General features: G+C 40.4%; 1 protein-coding gene across 15 annotated transcripts in view; it reads left to right on the forward strand.

Annotated features, from left to right (window-relative positions):
- The window catches only part of IQSEC1 (IQ motif and Sec7 domain ArfGEF 1), a 463906-nt gene that overhangs the window by 363584 nt on the left and 78965 nt on the right, over positions 1-21357 (forward strand). The window contains exon 1 of one of the 15 annotated variants that reach the window (XM_042449784.1): positions 19763-19784. The exons of the other annotated variants lie outside the window; for them this stretch is intronic. Within the exon in view, the coding sequence (XP_042305718.1) occupies positions 19777-19784 (8 nt within the window). The 5' untranslated portion in view covers positions 19763-19776. Of the gene's footprint in view, positions 1-19762; positions 19785-21357 lie in introns of those variants that run through there. 15 annotated transcript variants of the gene reach the window in all.

Here is a 21357-nt window from a genome sequence, read left to right on the forward strand (position 1 = left end):
TGACTTCTTTAAAGAAGTAAAGATCATATCAAAAGTGGACATAGCTTAGAAATCCACACTTGATGCAAGTTCTAATAAAAAGTGGAATAAAAATTGCAACTAAAACTTTTGGGAGTTCTACATGGATATTAGAGTCTGAGCTTGGCATGTTTCAGTATACAGAAGATGTGTTAATATGTGCTTAAACGTGTAGCCTGTAGCTATAATAGCTATGTTATGATGATCTTGCAAGTTAAGCAGGGTCATGCTAGGTCATCACACGTGAACAGGAGTATTCTGAGACAAAGCTGCCATAAGCAATGTGATGATTCAGTTAGCAGCGATCTTCCCTTTGAGTTAAAAGTGAATTGCAATCAGAACTTTATATTCTTCCTCTTTTTGGAAAAGCCTCTAGACTGACTATTCAGTATTGCTCCTGATCCTCTTTTCTTGCTCAGAATTTGAGGGCGCTGTCTGTAAAGGTAGGAACTTTTAATCTGGGATTCTAATCAAGTGCTAGTTTGTGTAGTTACTCTTCTATACTGTACTTATAGGATAGATTTGACTCGCAGCTCTGTAACTATTTGGTGGTAGTATGCTGTGACATTAGTACCAAGGCTTTGAAATGGTTTGACATCCCTTTCAGAGGATTTCCCCTCTTAGTTCTAGCAGTAGCTTTTGACAAGAGAGTGCCTGAGCAATCAGGGCATTTGATTTCAGATTATGCCAGGAGAAAATATTTTCTGTGACGGTTTCAGCACTAAATGAAACGCTTCTAGATGCTCAGAGCTAAATGTAGTCTCTTTGTCTTTTCTTTGATAATTTATAATAAAAACAGTTCTTCTGAGTAGGCAAGAAAAAAAACATGAATAGAAATGCATTGTGCACCTTCCTGCTATTAAGGTATTGTTTGCATCCCTGTGACTCAATATGAAACATGGATAATTTGTTTAATAGTTGCAGTGATGTCAAAAAAAGAAGAAAGAAACTAATGTTCCCATTTTTATTTTATTTTACTTTAGTTTTTCCTTTTTGGCGGGGAAGGATTGGTCATTCTGAAGAAAGACTAATATTCAGTCATGGCTCACAACCAAATTACTTTAAGTAGGTTTTATTGATGACACTGAGAGCTCCTTGTATGTTCTGACACATGTAAACTTTTCAAGAAGAGAAATCTATTTAGGACTATACACTATAGTAGCTGGCTTGAATTCAGAGCTCAAAATATTTATTTTGAAGGTGAATTTCTTACTCTGTAAGACCTTTTGGTTTGTTTTTTTAAGATGCATCAGTACTTTTTATGTTACTTGTTATTTGAGAGTGGTATAGTATTACTACTTCCTTTATGCAAGATGACTGAGAGGAGGATGTCCTCTAATTTTTATGTGACTGAAGGGCCACATTATGCTGTGACTAAATCTGGGATATTTTCTGACCGCAGTGAAAATTCCAATGTGTTAGGAACTTTGTGATATAGGGGAAAGGTATGAATATTTTAATAATAAATACAGGTTGAATATTTGAAAAACATATGACTAGAAGTGTTCAGATTTCAGATTTTTTCAGTTTTTGGAATATACTGCTTATAAACAATGAGATATCTTGGAAATGTGCCCCAAGTGTAAACATTAAATTAACTTATGTTTATATACACCTTATAAACATAGCCTGAATGTAATTGTATACAAAATTTTAAATAATGTTGTGCATGAAACAAAATTTCTATACATTTAACCACCAGAAAGCAAAGATATCACTATCTTAGCCACCAATGAAAAAAAGTTTTGGATTTTAGAGCATATCAAATTTCCAAATAAGGGACATTTAACATGTAAATGTTCCTGGAGATAAAAATCTCCTATGTCCGTGGGATTATTTGTGAGTGCAGCATCAAGGTATGCTACAATACTCAAACATCAAGAGACAGAAGACACTTTCTCACATGAAGTGAGATATTTGTTTTGAATAGCTATCGGCTCCCCGTTTGTAAAATAGATGGTATCCAACACAGTTTCTGTATGTTAAGAATGCTACAATTTCCAACCATACAAAAGAAAGTAAATGGCAGATGACTGAAACTTCAAGGCAGTGTTTACAACCCTTCAAGTGACAATTTCATAAAACGCCTGTCTTTCAGTTCTAGTTCTGTATTAGCTCTGCAAAAAATGTGACACAGTGAAACAGATTGGAAGCTATCAACATACATTTCCATACATAAAAAGGAGGCACAAAAATTTGTGATTACTATAGGACCATCACACTGTCTCCATGCTCCATGCTCTGGAATTCTGAAAATTGTAGTGTTGTGAGGCATTTAGCATTCTTTGTCAGAACAAACTATAGTTCTCAGAATTCCAGTGCATTGAGCCATGGCAGTTAAAGTGGTGTGAAACTGGATTATTTCTGCAGTGTGGATGCAGCCTAGGTCTCCAGCGCCAAAGCCACTCCATCACACTGGCTCTGTCTTGTCAAGATGTTTTGGAATATGGCTCAGCATATTTTGTGCATGTTTAATTTGAAACCTACTAGGAATTTAAATTTTCTATCTGTAAGCAAACTGTTTTCTTCACCATGGCTCAACATGATTTAGGCCTTATGGTCACTTTCTGACTTTCCTGCTTCATTGTCTGTCCCAGGACTGCATATGCAGCCTATCCCAGAGGTTCTTGTCATAGACTTGGTTTCCCTCTGATATGCCAGTGGTTCCCAATCTTGGGTCCTTCAGATGTTCTGGACTTCAACTCCCATAAGTTCCCGCTAGTATGGCCGAAGATTGTGGGACTCTGGGATTTGGAAAACAAAAATAACCAGAGAACCATTGATCTAGAACCACAGCACTGTTGGCATATACTGTAATTTGCCATATGATAAATGCCAGTTGTTTGACAGTATTGTGCTTGGATATTTTTTGAATCTGAAATGAAAATCAGAATGTTACCACTTGCTCTGGGACAAGAGTTCCTTTCTGTGTGTGTGTGTGTGTGAGAGAGAGAGAGAGAGAGACAGACAGACAGACAGACAGACAGACAGACAGACAGAGGATAAAAGTTTTAGGATCAATTGGCCAACGCAACTTACCTTACCATTCTTCATTGTTAAGATGGCTCTCTCCATTGTTTTGTTCTGCTGTGTTTGTTCATACTAGAATACTTGTTTGCTGTGTAGGATTAATCATTTGTTCAGCAAATAATGCAAATAATTTCAAATAGCCTAGTAAATCATTATAGAATTAACTCTGTTAGAACAACATTTTATTGTTCAGATTTTAATCCAGCAAATTATTTTAATGATCATTCTTAAATCTAGTAATATAAAAATTAAATTCAGAATTAAAATAAATACAATGAATTATCAGAATTTTGAACAACATTAGGTAAGGTTGTAAGAGAAAAATCCACAGTCCTTCTCTTGGCTTTTTTCCCCCAAGGTAAACCTTTGGTTGACATATTTTTTTAAAATGAAGATAAATAAAGTAAAATGGCAGCAGCTTTTAAAAAGTTTTAGTCTCTCTTTTTTAAAGCCTGTCTTCTAACTAGGCAGCAGACCAATTTTTCCAGGCTTTGTCAGCATCTATTTAATGTGGAGGAGATAACTCTTGTTTGCCGGCCAGAGGAACTAGTGAGCTATCAATTCACAATCAGTCCTTGACAGTGACTTTTGCCTCTAATGCCTCTCCTTGTACAGTATTCCTGTTTGGAAAAGTCTGCAGCTACAGGGAGGTAAAGAGAAAGCTTTGCTGTGCTGCTATTTCACTAGGTGCCTGCTGCAGGGCAAGCCACCTTCACTCCTGTCCTAATGAAATACAAAGAGGCTGGCTATCATTTCCACAGGGACATTCTTATCTTCATTGAATGTTTGACCATATTTGATATAACAGGCAGTCATTTGAGGGCATGTGACTAGTTAGTTAACTGGCATGCCAACTGTAGTTGTGCACTCTTCTGCCTTCTTAGGAATGTATGCAAAGTCCACTGTTTTCTTTCTCAAACAGATCAAAAGTGCATGTTGTGTGTCTAAAGGGAAAGCATATTTGGGAGAAGGGCACCTTATACTGGAGAAGCTACTGGCATGTCCTTTGCCTATTACTTTCCCCTATACAGTGGGTCCTTGGTATCCGCTGGGGTTTGATTCTAGGACCACCCATGATTACCAGAATCCATGGATACTCAAGTCCCATTATATACAGTGGCTTAGTAAAAAGGTGTCCCTTATATAAAATGGCAAAATCATGGTTTGCTTTTTGGAATTTATATATATATTTCTAATATTTTCAAGCTATGGATGGTTGGATTCGTGGATAAAGAATCTGTGGATATGGAGGGTTTACTGTATTCTGATGTTTCATTGCAGCATATAAATCTTTCATTTTGGGGCAAATGGCTGTTGTTAATTTTCTCCCTGTAACATCTCCTTCCTCTCTTGTTGGTTTTTTTCTTCTTCTTCATAGGGTCCAGACATTATTTGTACCTTAAACACTAAATCCAAATCTTCATAGCTGGAGAAAGGGAAAAGTTATAGTGGTGCACTTCAACTTCCCCTCTGAAAATTGAATCCTCCCCAAACTGTTTTGTATAGAATTAGTTGTATGTTTATTATGTGTATTAATTTGTAAACACGTCCATTTGTAATCATGTCATTCTGCACGAACTGCAAGTCTTCCATCGCTATTGTTGTGATAGGCATTTCACTGGAACTTTATATGAAAACTTCTTGAGTTTCATAAAGTTAAAAATAAGTTTTTACTAGTATGTTTGTTATTAAAAGGGATTTCCTAAATGTATCCTTTGCTAGAGCATGCTTGAATAAACATTTCAAAGGCAGATACAGAACTTTGTAACATTTTATTTCTTTGTGACATACAGTATTTATAACCAACAGTTGAATTGTGCTGAAGTGTATTTTTGTCTGTGGCTTAGTGGTTTTTGAGACTATTAACTTAATCCTTTTATTTTTAAAATGCTGTTCTGTCCCTTTATCTGTTTTTTTTTAAATGATTTAAGTCTAAAGCTGCAGTTCTGTCCACATATATTTGGGAGTATGTGTCAATGAACGTAATGGAGCTGACATGCATGGGATCAGAAGTATACTGTATATTGTACTGAAGTAACTGTTTCTGTTTTATATGCTATGTGCCTTTATCCAGTATAACATTTATTGTTGCGTGATGCCACTGGTATGTTGTGGTTCTGCTGGCTTGTTATTTATATTTTCTTGAGCCTATGAATATGGGGTACTGGTAGGGGTTGTATGGTTTTGGTCAAAAATTATTCCCAGCTGTTTGTGCTGTACTTTATTAGTGTTTGTTTCAGACAGCAGAGGAGAAAATACCTCCAGAACAAATCAAGTGGTTTTATTTGATTTTTATCCTGGTGTAATTACATTGCCTGGGATGGTACCTCAGCACATGAAACATTAAATGACATTTAATTAGGGCTTAAGTGGGAATTCTCTAAAGTACAGGAAACAAATCAACTAGAAGAAGGACATTAGTGTTAGGAACTGAAGGTTGTTTCAGAACAGGAACAGAGCTTACAGTATAAACAGTGTTCAGAAATTGTATATTCTGTGCACAGGGGTGTCTACATATTTGCCCTCCCGCTCCACCTGGCTCAACACAGCAGCTGGGTTCACAGTCAAGTGGAAATACTGTGTTGACTGCTATGAGGAAAAGGATTATTCCACTGCAGCAAGTGCTGCTTCAGCTACATGTGCAGATCATTGGCTTTCTCAGCTTCAAAGAAGCCAAATCATTCTCCTTAAGTTCAGGGAAAGGTTTGTGTGTGAACTGCTTCACTTGCCACAAAAGCAAGAGCTTGAGGGTAAATTGTTTTGCCAGTTGAAATAACTAGAGGTTACTGAATAATGCAACAGATCCCTAACTTGTAGAACACAAATGAAAGCTCTTTGCTTTAAAATAGTACATAGTAGTAGAAATTAAACACTAGTATTGTTATGTTACCATCCTTCTGTATGCAAAGCAGTTGCCTTACGTTATATCAATAATCTTTTCAGTTTCTCTGGGAATTAGGCCACCCTTATTTTTTTTATTTTTTTGATCCCTACATTATTGGGATGGAAAGGAAATGTGAAGAAGAACTGTTGGCAATTGTGAAATTTAGTTCGTGTGTCCTTAGGAATTACCATAATGTCATTGAGTATAGCCCAAATGGGTGCAAGATTTCAACATAAAGAGACTGAATACAAATCAGAATGTTCCTGCTTTGTATCCTGTTTCTGCCATGAATTCCTGAGGTGGCTTTATGCAGATTGTGGCCTCTATTTGCTATCTACAGCAGCCATGAACAACTGTGCCACTGGGAATCCAAACATCTCTATCATGGTTGGAGTCCTTTACAAAATAGCAACAGAATGTGACATCATATTGTATCCTGTTGCCATTTCAAGAAATACTCTGACATAAGCTTAGGAAATCAGTGGAGTTGTCTGTGGAGTTGGGGGTATTTTTGCATGTTTTGAGGAATTTCCATGTGGTTTACAGGCAAAAGACACTGAAACATTACTTTTTTTATTTTAATGGTGGGGTTGTCTGAAGCGGCAAAAAAGGGTTTGGGGGTCACATGTGACCTATAAGTTGCACTTTGCTCTCCCTGGCCTACAGTATAAGCAATAACAGTACAAATTTAGATCTCAGGGTTGTAAGAATTACATGAATTATAATGTAGATGATATACATGAAACATTTAGAACATTTTAAAGAGTCATACCATTCCTAAATGTTATTGTTGGGCATCAACTCACATAACAGTACTTTCATATCCCTCCCAGATTTCACCTGTTGCTTTTGTTGTTGTTGTTGTTATAGGCTAAGCTAAGATTTAAATAAGGACTTTCAACTCAAAATTCAAAATTTTAACTACTGCATTGTAAACAAGTAATAATTCATATACCTATAAATTTGAACTGGAATAATTTCTTGGCTATATAATTTGTTGGTTATAAAATTACAACAATTTGCTCCTTGTCTGTGTTGTGGGTTCAGTGCTGATGGATAGTTGTATGTCCCCTACATGTGATTACCGTAATTTACACAGTACGCTTAGACTAAAAATACACTTGTAATTTTGTGAATGTGATAGTTAGCACAAATTTATTTGTTAGACATAACTGTTGACCCTCTTCTATTAGGACTGGAAAATATTAACCCAGGAATTAGCTGTATTTGCAAACAGATGTATACGACATGTATTGTATGTGGCTCTATGACTTTTTTAAAAGCACCTTTTTCTTTACATGATGTTCTTTCTTCTCATATCTGCTCTTAAAAGATCCATATGTAATGCCTTCAGATGCATATAACTAATGAATTGCTTGGTTTTTTTAGTGAATTTCACTAGACCAAGACCCAGGTTGAAAATTTGGAAACCTCAAGTGCTCTCTTGGCAGAATTACTTTTCTCAAGTGTTTCAGGGGCTTCTCTTGCCAGTATGTTATCAGTTTCTAGAAATGAAGAGGAAGGAGAGAGACTGGATACTGTGGCTGGAGTTGTGCTCATAATGGGTCAGTGTTGTTTAAAGGAATTGGAAACTTGGAGGGAGTCAGAGGAGAAGTGGTTTGGGATGTCAAAGTAGAAAATAAAGTAAGTTATTATTATTTTAATAGTCTGATATTACCCAGGAGAAATCACTTCCATGTTATCTCCTGCCCATCGTTGGAACAGTGCACACCATGCCTTATCACAAGCTGCTTTTGAAAATCTCCTCCAACTTCACAAGCAGTCTGCCATGTAGCATGGGAGGCTACTGCCTGAGAAACATGCCTTGGAAGCCCTCTTTGGCATGCCGGACTGTTTCCATGTTCTCTAAATACTTGCAATGTTTTTATTCCTGCATAAATATCCACAACATACACACTGTGAGTTGTCCTTCCCTTCTTCATGCTTGTCACAATATAAAAATTTTATTTCTTTTTATAAAACTTTTCAATCATTTTTTACTAATTATTAATTTTTTAAACTGAAAGAAAGGTATATGTTCTTGGTTCAGTTTATTTCTGATAAGATGGAAAGACAAGTGATTTTTTTTTTTTGCCAAAGTAAATGTAGTAGTATTGGCTCAAGTATTTTATAATCAATACACATCCTGTCTTGTTAAAGTACACAAACAGTACAGTTATTTTAACTGTGCCATTATATGCGTACTAATAATACTGCTATTGCACAGGATGGTTTACAGCAGGATATAAGCTGAATGCCTCTGGGATCCTCCTTCCGCACCCACTCACTATCACGAGTTTCAAAAAGGCAATTAAATCTAGTCTTACACTATTCAGTTTGTGAGTTACAGGATGTTTAACCTTCACTGTCTCACCTGGAATCTGAGGGTAATCTCAACTAAGCTCTTTTTAGATGGATATTTTTAGTACTTAAACCTAAGATCCAAAGCATCTAAAAATGAAAAGTTAAGGGAAGATCACCCTCCCCCTCCCCCCCTTTTTTAGCCTTCTCTCCTTAGGCATATTCTTCTCACACTCCAAGTTAGAAACTTAATGTCTCCTTGGTGCCTGATTTTGGTTATTCACTGATGCTCATGTTGGTTGAAATCCATGAAATGTTGCTGCATGTACTGCATCTGATTTACTGATTGATAGTCCTTTGCAGTGCATATGCAAGCTCTCTCCTCTGGAATTTTGGACTCTACATTTAGGGAGACATTTGTGTGTTGCCAATAAAGAAAATGGAAATTCTATTATGTTCAACCGTATGGTCCTCAGATGTAAAAATACCATAAAACCATCTGGCATCCTGTGACCTTCATTATGCTTTCATCTCTCAGAACAATGTTGGGCAACATGTGTCCCTCCAGATTTTTGGATTTCAAGTTACATCATCCCTCCCTATTGGTCATCCTGATAGTTCTGTTTGGAGTTGAAGTCCAACAAAACATAGAGGTCCACAAGCTGTCACCCTGTTGTAGAAGCACTATACCTTCTTGGAATTTGGCCATAAGCTATTCTTACTTAAATTACTTACCTTGTATTGTGGTGAGGCTTTGATGTGCTTTGAAGATTTTTTTTTCTTTTCTTTTGACAATAGCATGAACAGCTGAACTTGTGTATTTGTCAGGAAAGACTGTCCAGCATTCTTTTTGCTTACCTAAACATTTTTGGGTATACATGGCAATGACATTTAGTCATCCTCTGGAGTCTGAAGTAGGTGTTGCCACAAATGGATACAGTTGTCTGATAAAATGGCTGAACTAAATAAACCAAAAATATTTCCCTTATGTGCTCAAGACCAGGGGTCGGCAACCCCCGGCCCGCCGAGGCGGCAGGACCGGCCCCAGTCTGGTCCTGCCACCGATTGCCGCAGTACCAACGGCGGCGGCGCCGAGGAGGTGCGGGCTGCAGACAGTGTTCTGCCCGCCGCCGCCGCCCACGGGCAGCTTCCTGTAGCCCTGCGCAACGCCTGCAGGGCCACACACAGGGCTAATTAGGAGGAGTTTCTCCTCCTGGGGCTGGCTGGCCAATGGCTGCTGGCAGGGGGCGGGCTGTTGGAGCTCCAGCCTGCCCCCTTGTGCCAGCCAGCCTCAAGAGGAGGAGCTCCTCCTTGGGCAGGGCAGGAAGGGGTGGGGGTCCTCCTCCGCCTTCCTGCCCTTCCCATGGCTGCCTGACAGCCGGGGCAGGGCAGGAAGGGGGCGGGGGTCCCTCCTCCTCCTTCCCGCCTTCCCGTCTGTCAGGAAGGGGGCAGGGGAAGAGGAGAGGAGGGAGGAAGGAAGATAGGAGGAGGAAGAGGAGGAGGAGGAAGGAGGAAGGAGGAGGAAGTAAGGAGCAGGAGGAGGAGGAGATTGATAATGACAGTTCCCAGTAGATTGGATTTTCCCTTCCTTTTACAGGTCTGCTTCGTTTTAAAATGATAGTGGTGGGTGATGGTAGTGATATGATGATGATATATCAGTCAGTTTTCTGAGACATGCACTCACTCTTTCTGAAGGTGAGACAGTGTGACTTTCCAAAGTGCATTTCTGTGTATTTTCGGTGCTTTAATGCTGAAAGGTCTGCTTTAACAATGATAGTTGATGATGATGGTGGTGGTGTGGTGGTGGTGTGGTGGTGATGATGGATGATTGATGATGATTGATATTGATATCAGCCAGCTCTGAGGCCCAAATGTCCTCCATTTTGATCATGCCTAAGAAACATGCATTATATTAACATTTTTTTAAAATAACAAATTTTTTTCGCATGTCCTCCCTATTTTTAAAAAATGTGTCCTACATTTGAAATGTTGTCCATTTAATTTAATTATTTATTTTTGGCTTCGGCCCCCACCAGTTGTGTGAGGGACAGCAACCTGGCCCCCGGCTCAAAAAGGTGTCCTACCCCTGTCAAGACAGTAAAAGAGAAATATTTATGTAGTACATGTTGAGTCTGCTTATCCGAATGCTTGGGACCAGACACATTTGGATTTCAAATTTTTTAAATTTTGGAATACTGCATAGACAATAATGAATATCTTAGAGACGGGGCCCAAGTCTAAAATGAAAATCATTTTATGTTTCGAATTCCACCTATAATATAGTGTGAGGTAATATATACATAGTATTTTTAATAATTTTTCCTGTATGAAACAAGTTTGTGTACCATTTTGAAAAGAAAAGGTGTCACTATCTCAGCCACTCATGTGGACAGTTTTGATTTTAATTTTCAGATTTCAGAATTCTGCATAAGCGAGAATTAATCACTGTATATAAAAGAATTTCCTTACTCATTGACTAGAATATGTGGTCCTGTCATTGAAAGGCTATTGTTTCGTTCAATTGTATACTTTATCCAATAAGAGAATTGTCTTCACCATAGTTAGCTTAACCTTGTACACAGCGTGTTTCAAAAAAGTAGTTTTTCCTACTTGTAGCAGAAGGTCCAGCATTCAAAATGGGCTTTAGGCCATTAGATGTTGTAGTCTGAGAACTGGCTCAAATAAGACCCTGTACAGCAAAAGAATGAATAAAATTGATGCTGAGTGAAGCATGATCCTTCAAAAGATATATTCCAATATAAGCATGAACTCTTCAAGCATGAGCTACTTCTGAATCTACACACGGTGTATCAAATAGGTAGACCTGAAATAGTCCTACATGAGGATGTCATTTTTCAGTAGTGTGTACAGCAACATCACTTGAATTCATCTTTAATGTCTATGTCTGCTACTGCGCTACTGTATGTGTATTGGAATGGAGCATCTCCACATAGCCTGGAAGTAACATCATGGTACTAACAGTACGTTAATATGGCAGTGGAAGTTAGGTCATCAGTAGGAATGTAGTTCAAGCATCTGTCTACAAGAACTACAATGTGTTGGGCATTTTAGCAGAGCTTGGACATTCTCTTTTTTTTAAAATTAACACAATTAAAAATAACACTTTTTCAAAAGGTAACATCTTACTCATTTTAATAGTGACAGTTATGTTTTTGAAATTTTTAAGTAATAGTGCCTAAATGTGAAAGCTAAATCCCTGAGCACCAGATCCGACTGATCTCAGAAACTATGCAGATGTGATTAGTATTGGAAGAGAGATCACCAAGGACAATCGGTTTGTCATAGGTTATTCAGAGAAAACAATGGCAAAACCACATCTGACTGACTGTTCTGGTCAAAAAAAAAAACCCTGTGAAGCTCATAGCACTGCGGGTTGACAAGTGATCTAAACTATTACAGATGACATGTTACTTTGAAGCTCTGTATTTACAATTCCAGTTGGCCTTATCTTCTGAATATTTCCTTCTATAAATTTTCCTGGTCAGTTACCTCTTCAGTTAAAGTAAAAAAAAAGTTTCCTGAATCAGTCAAGTAACGGGAATCATATGTAAGGATTGCCAATTAATAGGTCTTTTTCTGAGTTATGTAGTTCGGGTATGTCATACCCAGGAGCGATTAACTGGACCCAGTAGGCAAAGATGACCCCTTTTTTGTCAAGTTTGCTACTTATTTGGTAGAATATGGTCTAAATCTAATTGTGGTTGAAAGACACTCGGCGGACTGATTCCTCCTCAGTGCAGTCAGGAGGGGGCCATTCTCCCCTTTCTACCACAGCCCCCACTACATCAAAAACTGCTGTGGAGGAATGGGGAAACCTTTGAAGCTGGTTTTTTGCTGAGGTTTTGCTGAGGGATGCACAAGAGTGGAGAGAAAAAGGTTTTTTATTCCCATTGGCTGCAGATTTGGAGGTGCAATAAGAAAGAAAATTCAGGATGTCATCTTCTCTGTAAAATAGCGTTTGACACCACACTAACGTCCTGGCCCCATCCTGTAGAATCCTGGGATTTGTAGTTTTGTTTAGGCACGCACTGTTTGGCAGAGAAGGCTAAATCCCTTGCAAAACTACATATCCCCGATTCTATATGAATGGGAGCACAGCATTTAAAGTGTGTCAAACATGATTCCTACATTGCATTGCACCCCAATAAGGCTTAAACCACTTACATGTTGCAATTTATGGAAAGCATCTTGAATACGTCTCATAGATGGAGACCCCACTCATCAAGCTGGAGTTTTCACCAAATAATGAATGAAACTTTAAGCTCTGTTTATCTTGGTTTCTTTATTTATTCTGGTGCACAAGTACTCTCCTCCCCTCTAAATTTGGTTATCTTGGGAAGCTTCTAAATACAGTAACAGCTGCCTTTACAGCTGCATGCTATTTCTTTCAAGCCACTTCAAGTTAATTTCATGCTGGTCAGTGACATCTGTCATTTCGTTGAATTATATCGGTGGAGGTCTTGAATCTATTTTAGAGAATAGAATTTAGACAATATGACATTTGTGAAAGGTGGAACTACTACTGGAATCTTTTGGCATTTGCACGTAAGGCTGAAATAATGTCACTTGTGGCCTATGGCCGTTACAAACCGCACTTTAGTGAGTGACGAGCACGCCTAGGGTTACAAGAAGGGCGGTGCTTCTTCGCACCGCCCTTAACCCTAGTGCGTGCTCTCACGCACTAAAAACGGCAGGCGCCTTCCATACGGCCGCCGCCTCTAGATGGGGGCGGCGCGGACGTGACGTCCTCAATCCGTGGCAGGGCCCAAGGGGCCCTTTCCGCAGACCAGGAAGGAGCTCTGTTTCAGAGCTCCTTCCTGGTTCCGCGGCGCCGCTTTGCTTCGCTGGGCGCAGCCTTCAGACGGCTGCGCCCAGCGAAGCAAGGAGAAGGGGCCAAGCGGCCCCTTTCTCCTTCTCCCCGTGCCGCGGGTGTTCCTTGGGGTTGAAGCCCCAGGACACCCCTTTTTCAGGCTGCGGGGAGGCGGCGTTTTGCTTGCTTCTTCCCCGCAGCCTGAAAAGCGGCGGATCGGCGCCTCAGCGGCGCCGTTCGAGCAGCTCAGGCCTCGATCCACGGGGAAAGGGGCGGGTGCAGCCCGCTTCAAAGAGGCGGTCTTAACCCGCCATTGTTGCAAGCAAATATCCTTTTTTTAACATGGGTTTTAAAAGCCCTGGCAATCTGACCAGAATGCCATTTAGTTTGAGCTGGCAGTGACTTTTCTGTTAATAGGTTTGTGTTTTCTCTACAGTTTCACTGTTGCACAATGTGCACATGGTCATTCAGAAAGCAGTTGGCTTCCTTCCTGAGTATTTTAATAGACTTAGATTATCTGAATCAGCTGGGAGATATTAAAAACTTCACAACACCAGAACTGAAGAAAGAGGGCTACTTGCAGAATTCATTGGCAATATAAACAGATAGAATCAGTTCACAAAGCAGAGAAGAGAATGATCTGTTTTTCCCTGCATCTGACACTTATTTCCCTCATCCAATTGCCAAAAAGATTGATTTTCCCTGTCTGGGGAAGCAATGTACCTACCAGGTGGATTGAAAAGACAAAAACCCAGACATGCAATAAAGCACAGATTAAGGGCTTTATGTCTTTTTCTGTAGTTGACAAGCAATGTTTTTCTGTCTCTCCCTGCGTAGTCAGTGCTGTGCACAGAAGGAAGATAAGAAAGGGCAGCTTGCAGGCTCTGTCACTCCCTGCCAAAGGAGTTAAGTCCTCCTCACTCAAGTGCTTGCTTGATTCAACACTTGCAGAGTATGAGGATTCCCTCTGTCACTATTGAAGGTGGTAACTGGAGGAATGCCCACACTTCATTTAGCAGCTAAAAGTGGGATGACTGAGGTTGTAGTGATGGAGGCTGTAGTGATCACCACAATGTTGTAATTTGATCCTAAAGAGGGCTCCAAGGTCCTCTCACACCCTTCCATTCCTTTCGTAGGTTGGTAAAATGAATACCCAACTTGTTGGGGGCAATTGGCTTACACACATTGTAAACTCGCTAAGGGAGGTCTAGTTCACACTGATAAGGTATAGAAATTACTTGCTATTGCTTTAACTGTTTATATGTGACTTGGTTGGCAGGGATAACAGACGTAATTTTATAATGACTCTGGAATATTTTAGCTTTTCTTTAGGTTTTCCGGATGTTTTCATCTTTCATTTCATAGGTACCAAGGCAGAAGTAGTGCAGCACTCATGAAACTGTTTTGGCTTCATGAACTGTTTGATCCATGGAACAGAATCTACTTAGGAAGATTAAAATGTTTGCGAAAGCAAGAATTTGGGCACATTAATGATTCGGTACTTGTTTTTTTTTTCTTCCTCCTAATTTCAGACAGCAAGAGTCTGACTCCCATTTTTGGCAATTGAGGTCAAACCACAGCCATGCTTTTAAAAGTGTCGATTCCTATGAACCTGAATTGAATATTGTCATAGATAAAATGTGCAACAGTTTTATCCTGATTGCTCCCAACAGGAGACATTCCGGTTTTTTTCCAGGAGCTGACATACCTTTAAACTGGAAAGAATCAATTTCTCTTTACTTCATAGGTCTTAAACTTGGTTCTAGAGTGCTATGTTCCACTATGTCTCCAGTTAAAGGAGAAGCTTGACTTGTAAGCAGTTAAAGTAGTACTATGTGCTGAACGAGAGCCATTTAGCTCAGTTGTACTCCTTTATTGTTTCCGTTTCACTATTTTTTGATATTAAAATTTGCTTGCGCAACATTGTATGTGGCATGGGAAAACTTATTCTGGTACCCTTTGGATGGCCCTGGTACCTTTGGTTGATGTACAGGGTCTGAACTATATTATTGTTGGGAATCATGGGAAGAAAGAACCTTGCTCCTGACTACTTTTTGATAAACTGCTGTATATAGATGTGGGCTATCTTCACATCTTGTTCTACCAAAACCTAAGACATACTCTTTTTGAATTAGCACCTTTTAGTTTGCTATTTAGCATTATTGTAGCCCGGAGATTGGCAACAGCACAGGAGGGAGGTGAGGGCCCCTTCACCTTTTGTACACCACATTGGTGCATCCAGGCACACATGAAGTTACTTCTGGTTGTCATTTTTCAGCTGAAATCCAGCCCAGGGGGTGTCCCGGGAGTTGGAGAGAGTAAGCCTGTGTATTTTCATGTGGATTGGAATGACACGGCATGGTTTTGAGGTAGAAAAATTGCCTGAAAATACTACTGACTTTTAAAATCAAATTTGGGAAGTAGTGCTGGGAGGGTTTGGGTTCTCAAAAATGGGGAGTGGGGGCTGAATACCAAAACATGGTGAAAGTGCTCCCTGCATGGGTGAACAGTGAAATGTTAATAATTTTTTTAAAAACAAGTTTTGAAAAATTTGGAGGGTGGAGATGTGATGGGATAGCGCTCTAAGACTGAAGTTGCAGTCTAACAGATTCCTGGCAGTTGACACCCACCATGTAGATCATAGTTGGCCTCATCTAACTGACACAAGTTTGGCTTTCCATCTGTTCTTTTCTGCTTTATGCCCCTTCATCGTTCTGGGGATAGGGGCACTCTCAGAGGTCTGAAGGTTAACAGAGTGTTACAACAGAAGGAGAGAATTCAATAACAGAAGAAGAAATTCAGGGGCGACAGCTTGCTGTAGCTAGAAACAGGGTACTGGTTTAAATGAATTCTGGGTCTGATTCCATGTTGTTTGTTGCTGTTAACTGGCTTCCATGAGTTGACTCATGGCGATGTGGAGGATGAGCCATCTCCAAGATGCCCTATCCTCCACTGTTCTGCTTAGATCCTGCAAATTCAGACCCATGACCTCCTTAATTGAGTTTATCCATCTGGCATGTGGTGGTCTTCTCTTTACAATTTCTTCTACCTTAACCAGCATTTGTGTGTTTTCTAATGAGTCATGATGTGGGATCCCATACTACTCCTTTTGTGCTTGTACACTAGCTTTAAGATAATGCATCAGGTTTTTAAATAGAGACTTGCAAGATTACCTATGACACTTTATAAAGATTTCTCTGCTTGTTCCTCTGGACACACATCACAAGTATAGATTTGCATCAGCAGGAGGTCTGTTAAAATAAGTGTTGGTTTATAGTTCCTTAGAAATGTTTGTCTTTTTTGAAATGTTTGGAAGTTCATATATGTTTTGTTCATCTAGGCCAGGGGTAGGCAACCTTTTTGAGTCGGGGGCCGGGTTGCTGTTCCTCAGGCAACTGGGGGTCCGAAGCCAAAAAATAAATAATTAAATAATTTTAAAAAAACATTGAATATATAAATAAACCAGGACAAATGTAGGACAAAATTTTCAAATGGAAGACATTTTTTTAAAAAAATGGAGGACACATGAAAAAAATTGCTGATTTTTTAAAAAATGTTAATATAAATGCATGTTTCTGAGGCTTCTATAGACAATTGCCCCTCAAAGGCCCCGGTGGCAATCGGCAGCAGGACCAGGCTGGGGCCGGTCCCAAGGCCTTGCTGGGCCGCATCCGGCCCGTGGGCCGCAGGTTGCCTACCCGATCTAGGCAGAAAAGTGTTTAATTTGTTGCTTTTATTACAGTATTGTATTGATGATAACACTATTTGAAATGGTTATGTATGTGTGAATATCAACTTTAAGAACTATTTTTTATGGAGAAATAAGCAAAAAAATAGAAATAAAGCCAAATACCTCCATGGAATACATCTGTTGAAAGCAACAGAACTTAAGTTAGTTGCTTTAGTTAGTCCCCTTAATTTCAGTGGTTCTGTTCTAATTTGGAGCAGATAGGTTTAGATCCAAACACAGTGCAGAAATAAACCAGTTTGAGAGTGCTTTAACTGCCTTGGCTCAATGCAGGGATGTAGCCAGGAGGGGGGTTCTTGGGGTCTGGACCCCCCCTTCTGTTAGATAAAATGAATGGTGTGTGCTGCTGCACTGCCACACCCAAGCCCCATTATAATGGTGGCACTTAGTCTGGACCCCCCCCCTTTCCAAAATCTTGGCTACGTCCCTGCTCAATGCTAGGAAATTCGAGGAATTATAGCTTTGTGAGGCATTTAGCCTTCTCTGTCAGAAAGCTCTGGTGCCACAATAAACTACAATTCCCAGGATTCCTTAGCACTGAGCCAGGGCAGTTAAAGCAGTCTCAAACGGGATTATTTCTGCATTGTGTTTGGACCCAAACCTCAACCTCCGACAACTGCATTGGGGTCAGGGGCTAATTTCCTTGTTCTCCAACCCCCTCCCCTAAGGCCACCCCTCAAAAATGATTCCAAATACAAATGTCTTCATCTGAGTCCTTCCCAAAATAGTAATATCACAACATTTCCTGTTTCCATTTGGAGAAGGAAAAAGGTGTGGGGGTAGGCTTTCTGTGTGGGATTCTATTAACACATTTCAGGCAAATAAAATAAAATGCCCCTAGATGTATCAGTTTTTTAAACTTGGAGAAACTGGCAAGGAGCTTGAGGAGCTGCAAAAATGGACTCCATGGGCAGCATGTGGTCAATGAGCCATATTTTGACCACCCCTGTCATCTTAAAATGTACATAACATTTCAAAATGGTTTCTGATTTCCTCTTCTAAAAAGCTTTTGTTACAGTACTAAAGTCTTTAGGATACAGGGTAGATCAGATAAATTAAGAAAGTAGCTGAAGAGAAGCCAGAAAGCCAGAGTTACCTCTCTGTCTAGTTGTTGGGGCGCACTTAAAGCTGCAAGCAGTGTCTTTTGTTGTTATTGTGTACCCTCAAGTCCTTTCTGACTTATGGCGACCCTAAGGTAAACCTATCATGGGGTTTTCTTGGCAAGGTTTGTTTGGAGGAGGTTTGCCATTGCCTTCCCCTGAGGCTGAGAGAGTATGATTAGCCCAAGGTCACCCAGAGGGTTTCATAGGCTAGCAGGCAATTAAACTCTGGTTTCCAGAGTCATAGTCCAACCCTGAAACTACTATATCACAGTATCTACCCTGTCTTATATCTTTATACCACCACGTGTGAGAATTTTTCTCAACAAGTAGAAAATTATTTTTAAAAGAGAACAATAAAACTCCATTATCTCACACGAAACATCTGGTTTGACTCTGATAGTCTGAACATTGAGTGTTTATATCTTGAGTGTGCAAGCTAGAATATAAGATACAATAGATTTTACAGTATTTGTAATCAGCTTCTGTTTGCATATTGTTAGTTTTGTTTGTTAGTAAGAGAGTCCTTATTTTTTTCTCTTTCTTTACAGTCAGAATTCAATATCCCTTAGGAGTTAGCTGACCTTTTATTACTGTTCTCTGGTATACAGTTGCACTTCTTAAATTATCTGATATAGGAGACCAGTGGGATGTTTCTCATAATGTGCCAGGGTCCGGCAGTATATTTGTGCCCATTGACTGCAATTGCTTATTTCTTTCCTGGAAACTCACCAGGGACTGGCTCATGGTTCACAGATGACCATTAAGAGTAGTTCTGACATAGAGCACACAGTGATGGTTTTGCTAGTCTAAGGAGGTCAAAACCAGAAAATGATGCATGAGAACTGTTATTTTTATCTCCAGCCAGTGACAGCTACTCTTCCATTTGGCAAGCAGCCTATGAGGGACAGGTCAAACTCCGGGTATGTAAGAACTAGAACCCTGAAGCCAGTCAGCCAGTTGGTAATATAATAATAAATAATAATAAAAAATTTATTTATATTTTCCCGCCTCTCCCTACGGATCAAGGCGGGATTACAGCCAGTATCAATTCACAATACATCACAATTACAATTAGATAAAATCAGCTCATATAATAACACATCCCTTAAAAACACGCAAATCACAATACAATTTAAAAAAGAGAACGTCTTGAGGTAGATATATATTTGGGGTGATTTTCTCTAAAGAGGGTCAGGAGGGTATGCTTGCTGGAAGAGATAGGTTTTCAGCGCCTTCTTGAAGGTGCCCAGGGTGGGAATGAGGCGAATCTCTTCTGGGAGGTTATTCCAATACGTAGGAGCCGTAGCAGTAAACGCTCTTTGTTGAGTGGCTATTAATCTCGCTCTGGGGTGTTCAAGTAGGAGCTTTCCAGTTGTTCTGAGGGTGCGGGGCGGATTATGTAGGGAGAGGCCAAGTAACTTGGGCCCAAGCCATGTAGGGCTTTAAAGGTGATGACCAACACTTTGTATTGGGCTCGGAAGCTAATTGGCAGCCAGTGTAAGGATTTTAATACCAGTGTAATGTGGTCCGATCTAGGTGTTCCCGTGACCCACCTGGCTGCAGCGTTTTGAACTAGCTGAAGCTTCTGAACTTGGTACAAAGGTAGCTCCATGTAGAGCGCGTTACAGAAATCTAAGCGAGAGATTACCAATGCATGTACTACTGCTTCGAGGTCCTTTCGGTCCAGACAGGGACGCAGTTGGCGTATCAGCCGAAGTTGGTATCAAGCACTCCTGGCCATCGCATCCACCTGGGATGATAACTAAGGATGGATCCAGGAGTACTCCCAAACCGCAAACATTGTCCTTTAGGGGAAGTGTGATCCCGTCCAGGACTGGATGGCAAATTTCTCTGTCTGGAAATGAAAAGGTATAATTCTACAAAATATATAGACTTAAAAGTATTATATCAAAAAGCATGTTTATAGTACCAGAAATGAATTAGGGCCTGAATCCACCGGCTCACCATTTAGGTCAGGGATAGGCAATCATTTTGAGCCGGGGGCCGGGTTGCTGTCCCTCAGACAACTGGGGGGCCGAAGTCAATAAATAAATAAATAAATAAATCATTTTTAAAAATTTAAATAAATAAATAAACCGGGACAAATGTAGGACATTTTCAAATGGTGGATACTTTTTTTAAAAAAGTGGAGGACACTCAAAAATATTTGCTGATTTTTTAAAAAATATTAATATAAATGCATGTTTCTGAGGCGTCTATAGACAATTGCCCCCCTTGCCCCTGCGCGCGAGAGGCCAAAGGCCCCGGCGGCAATCGGCGGCAGGACTGGGCTGAGGCCGGTCCCAAGGCCTCGCCGGGCCGCATCCGGCCCACGGGCCGCAGGTTGCCTCCCCCTGGACTAGGCTAACAACAACTTCCCACAGAGCATTTTCTGCCATAGCCAAGTTATGGAATGGCTTGCTGGAAGAGATCCACCTTATTACCACCTTAGATGCCTTCAAGAAAGCATTCAAGACGGATCTCATTCGGCGAGTCTATCCACCAAATCTGTTATAAAATATTCCACCTGCATTAGTATTACATGTTTTTATATGAAGATTTAATTAATTGAATGATACTGATTAGAATGCTATTGTTTTATTGTATGTATTTGATATGTTTTTATTGTTGGAATATTTTTATTGCTGTAATCCGGCCTCAATTGAGAGGCGGGAAATATAAATAAAATTTATTATTATTATATGTAACGTAAGAGCAGGTAACATAGATGCTGAAAAAACAGAAGAAATTGTGTTCTTCTGCTGTTATGTTTCTCATAATGATTGTGAGTCTTTCTGTACAACAGTGGTTCCCAAACTCTGGTTATCCAGGTGTTCTGGACTTCAGTGCCCAGAAGCCCCATCTAGCTTGACCAACAGTAAATAACTCTGGGAGCTGAAATCCAAAATATCTGGAGGACCAAACTTTGGGAACTGGTGCTGTATAACTTCTTTCCAAAAACCTAAATCAGGAGTTGGCAACCTGCGGCCCGCGGGCCGGATCCGGCCTGCCAAGGCCTTCCTGCCGGCCCCTGCGCAGTCCTGCCGCCGATTTCCGCCGATTCCCCCCATTTTCGCGCCGCTCTGCCCGCCATTTTGAAAAACAAAATGGCAGCGCCCATCTAGGAGGCCCGGTGCAGCCCCTGGAGCACTCCAACAGGGCTCCAGGGGCTGCAGTGGGCCTGCAGCAGGCTCCACCTTGCCCTCCGCCCTCCTCCTCCTCCTCCCTAAGAGCAGGGAAAGGAGGAGAGGCAGAAGGAAGGAGTACAGAGCAAGGGAGAAAGGGAGCCAGGGAGCCAGAGCAGCAGCTGGAGCCACAGCAAGGTGAGAGGTTGGTTCATTGGGGGAGGGGGTTAGCTGGGTGTTCTTTGTGCAAATTTCCCTCTCAGCATCCTGTGGCTTTTCTGGGTTGACACAGTCTGCATGCTTGCTGCAGTTTATTT

This window comes from Sceloporus undulatus, chromosome 2, assembly GCF_019175285.1.
Source record: "Sceloporus undulatus isolate JIND9_A2432 ecotype Alabama chromosome 2, SceUnd_v1.1, whole genome shotgun sequence".
NCBI classification, from domain to species: domain Eukaryota; kingdom Metazoa; phylum Chordata; class Lepidosauria; order Squamata; family Phrynosomatidae; genus Sceloporus; species Sceloporus undulatus.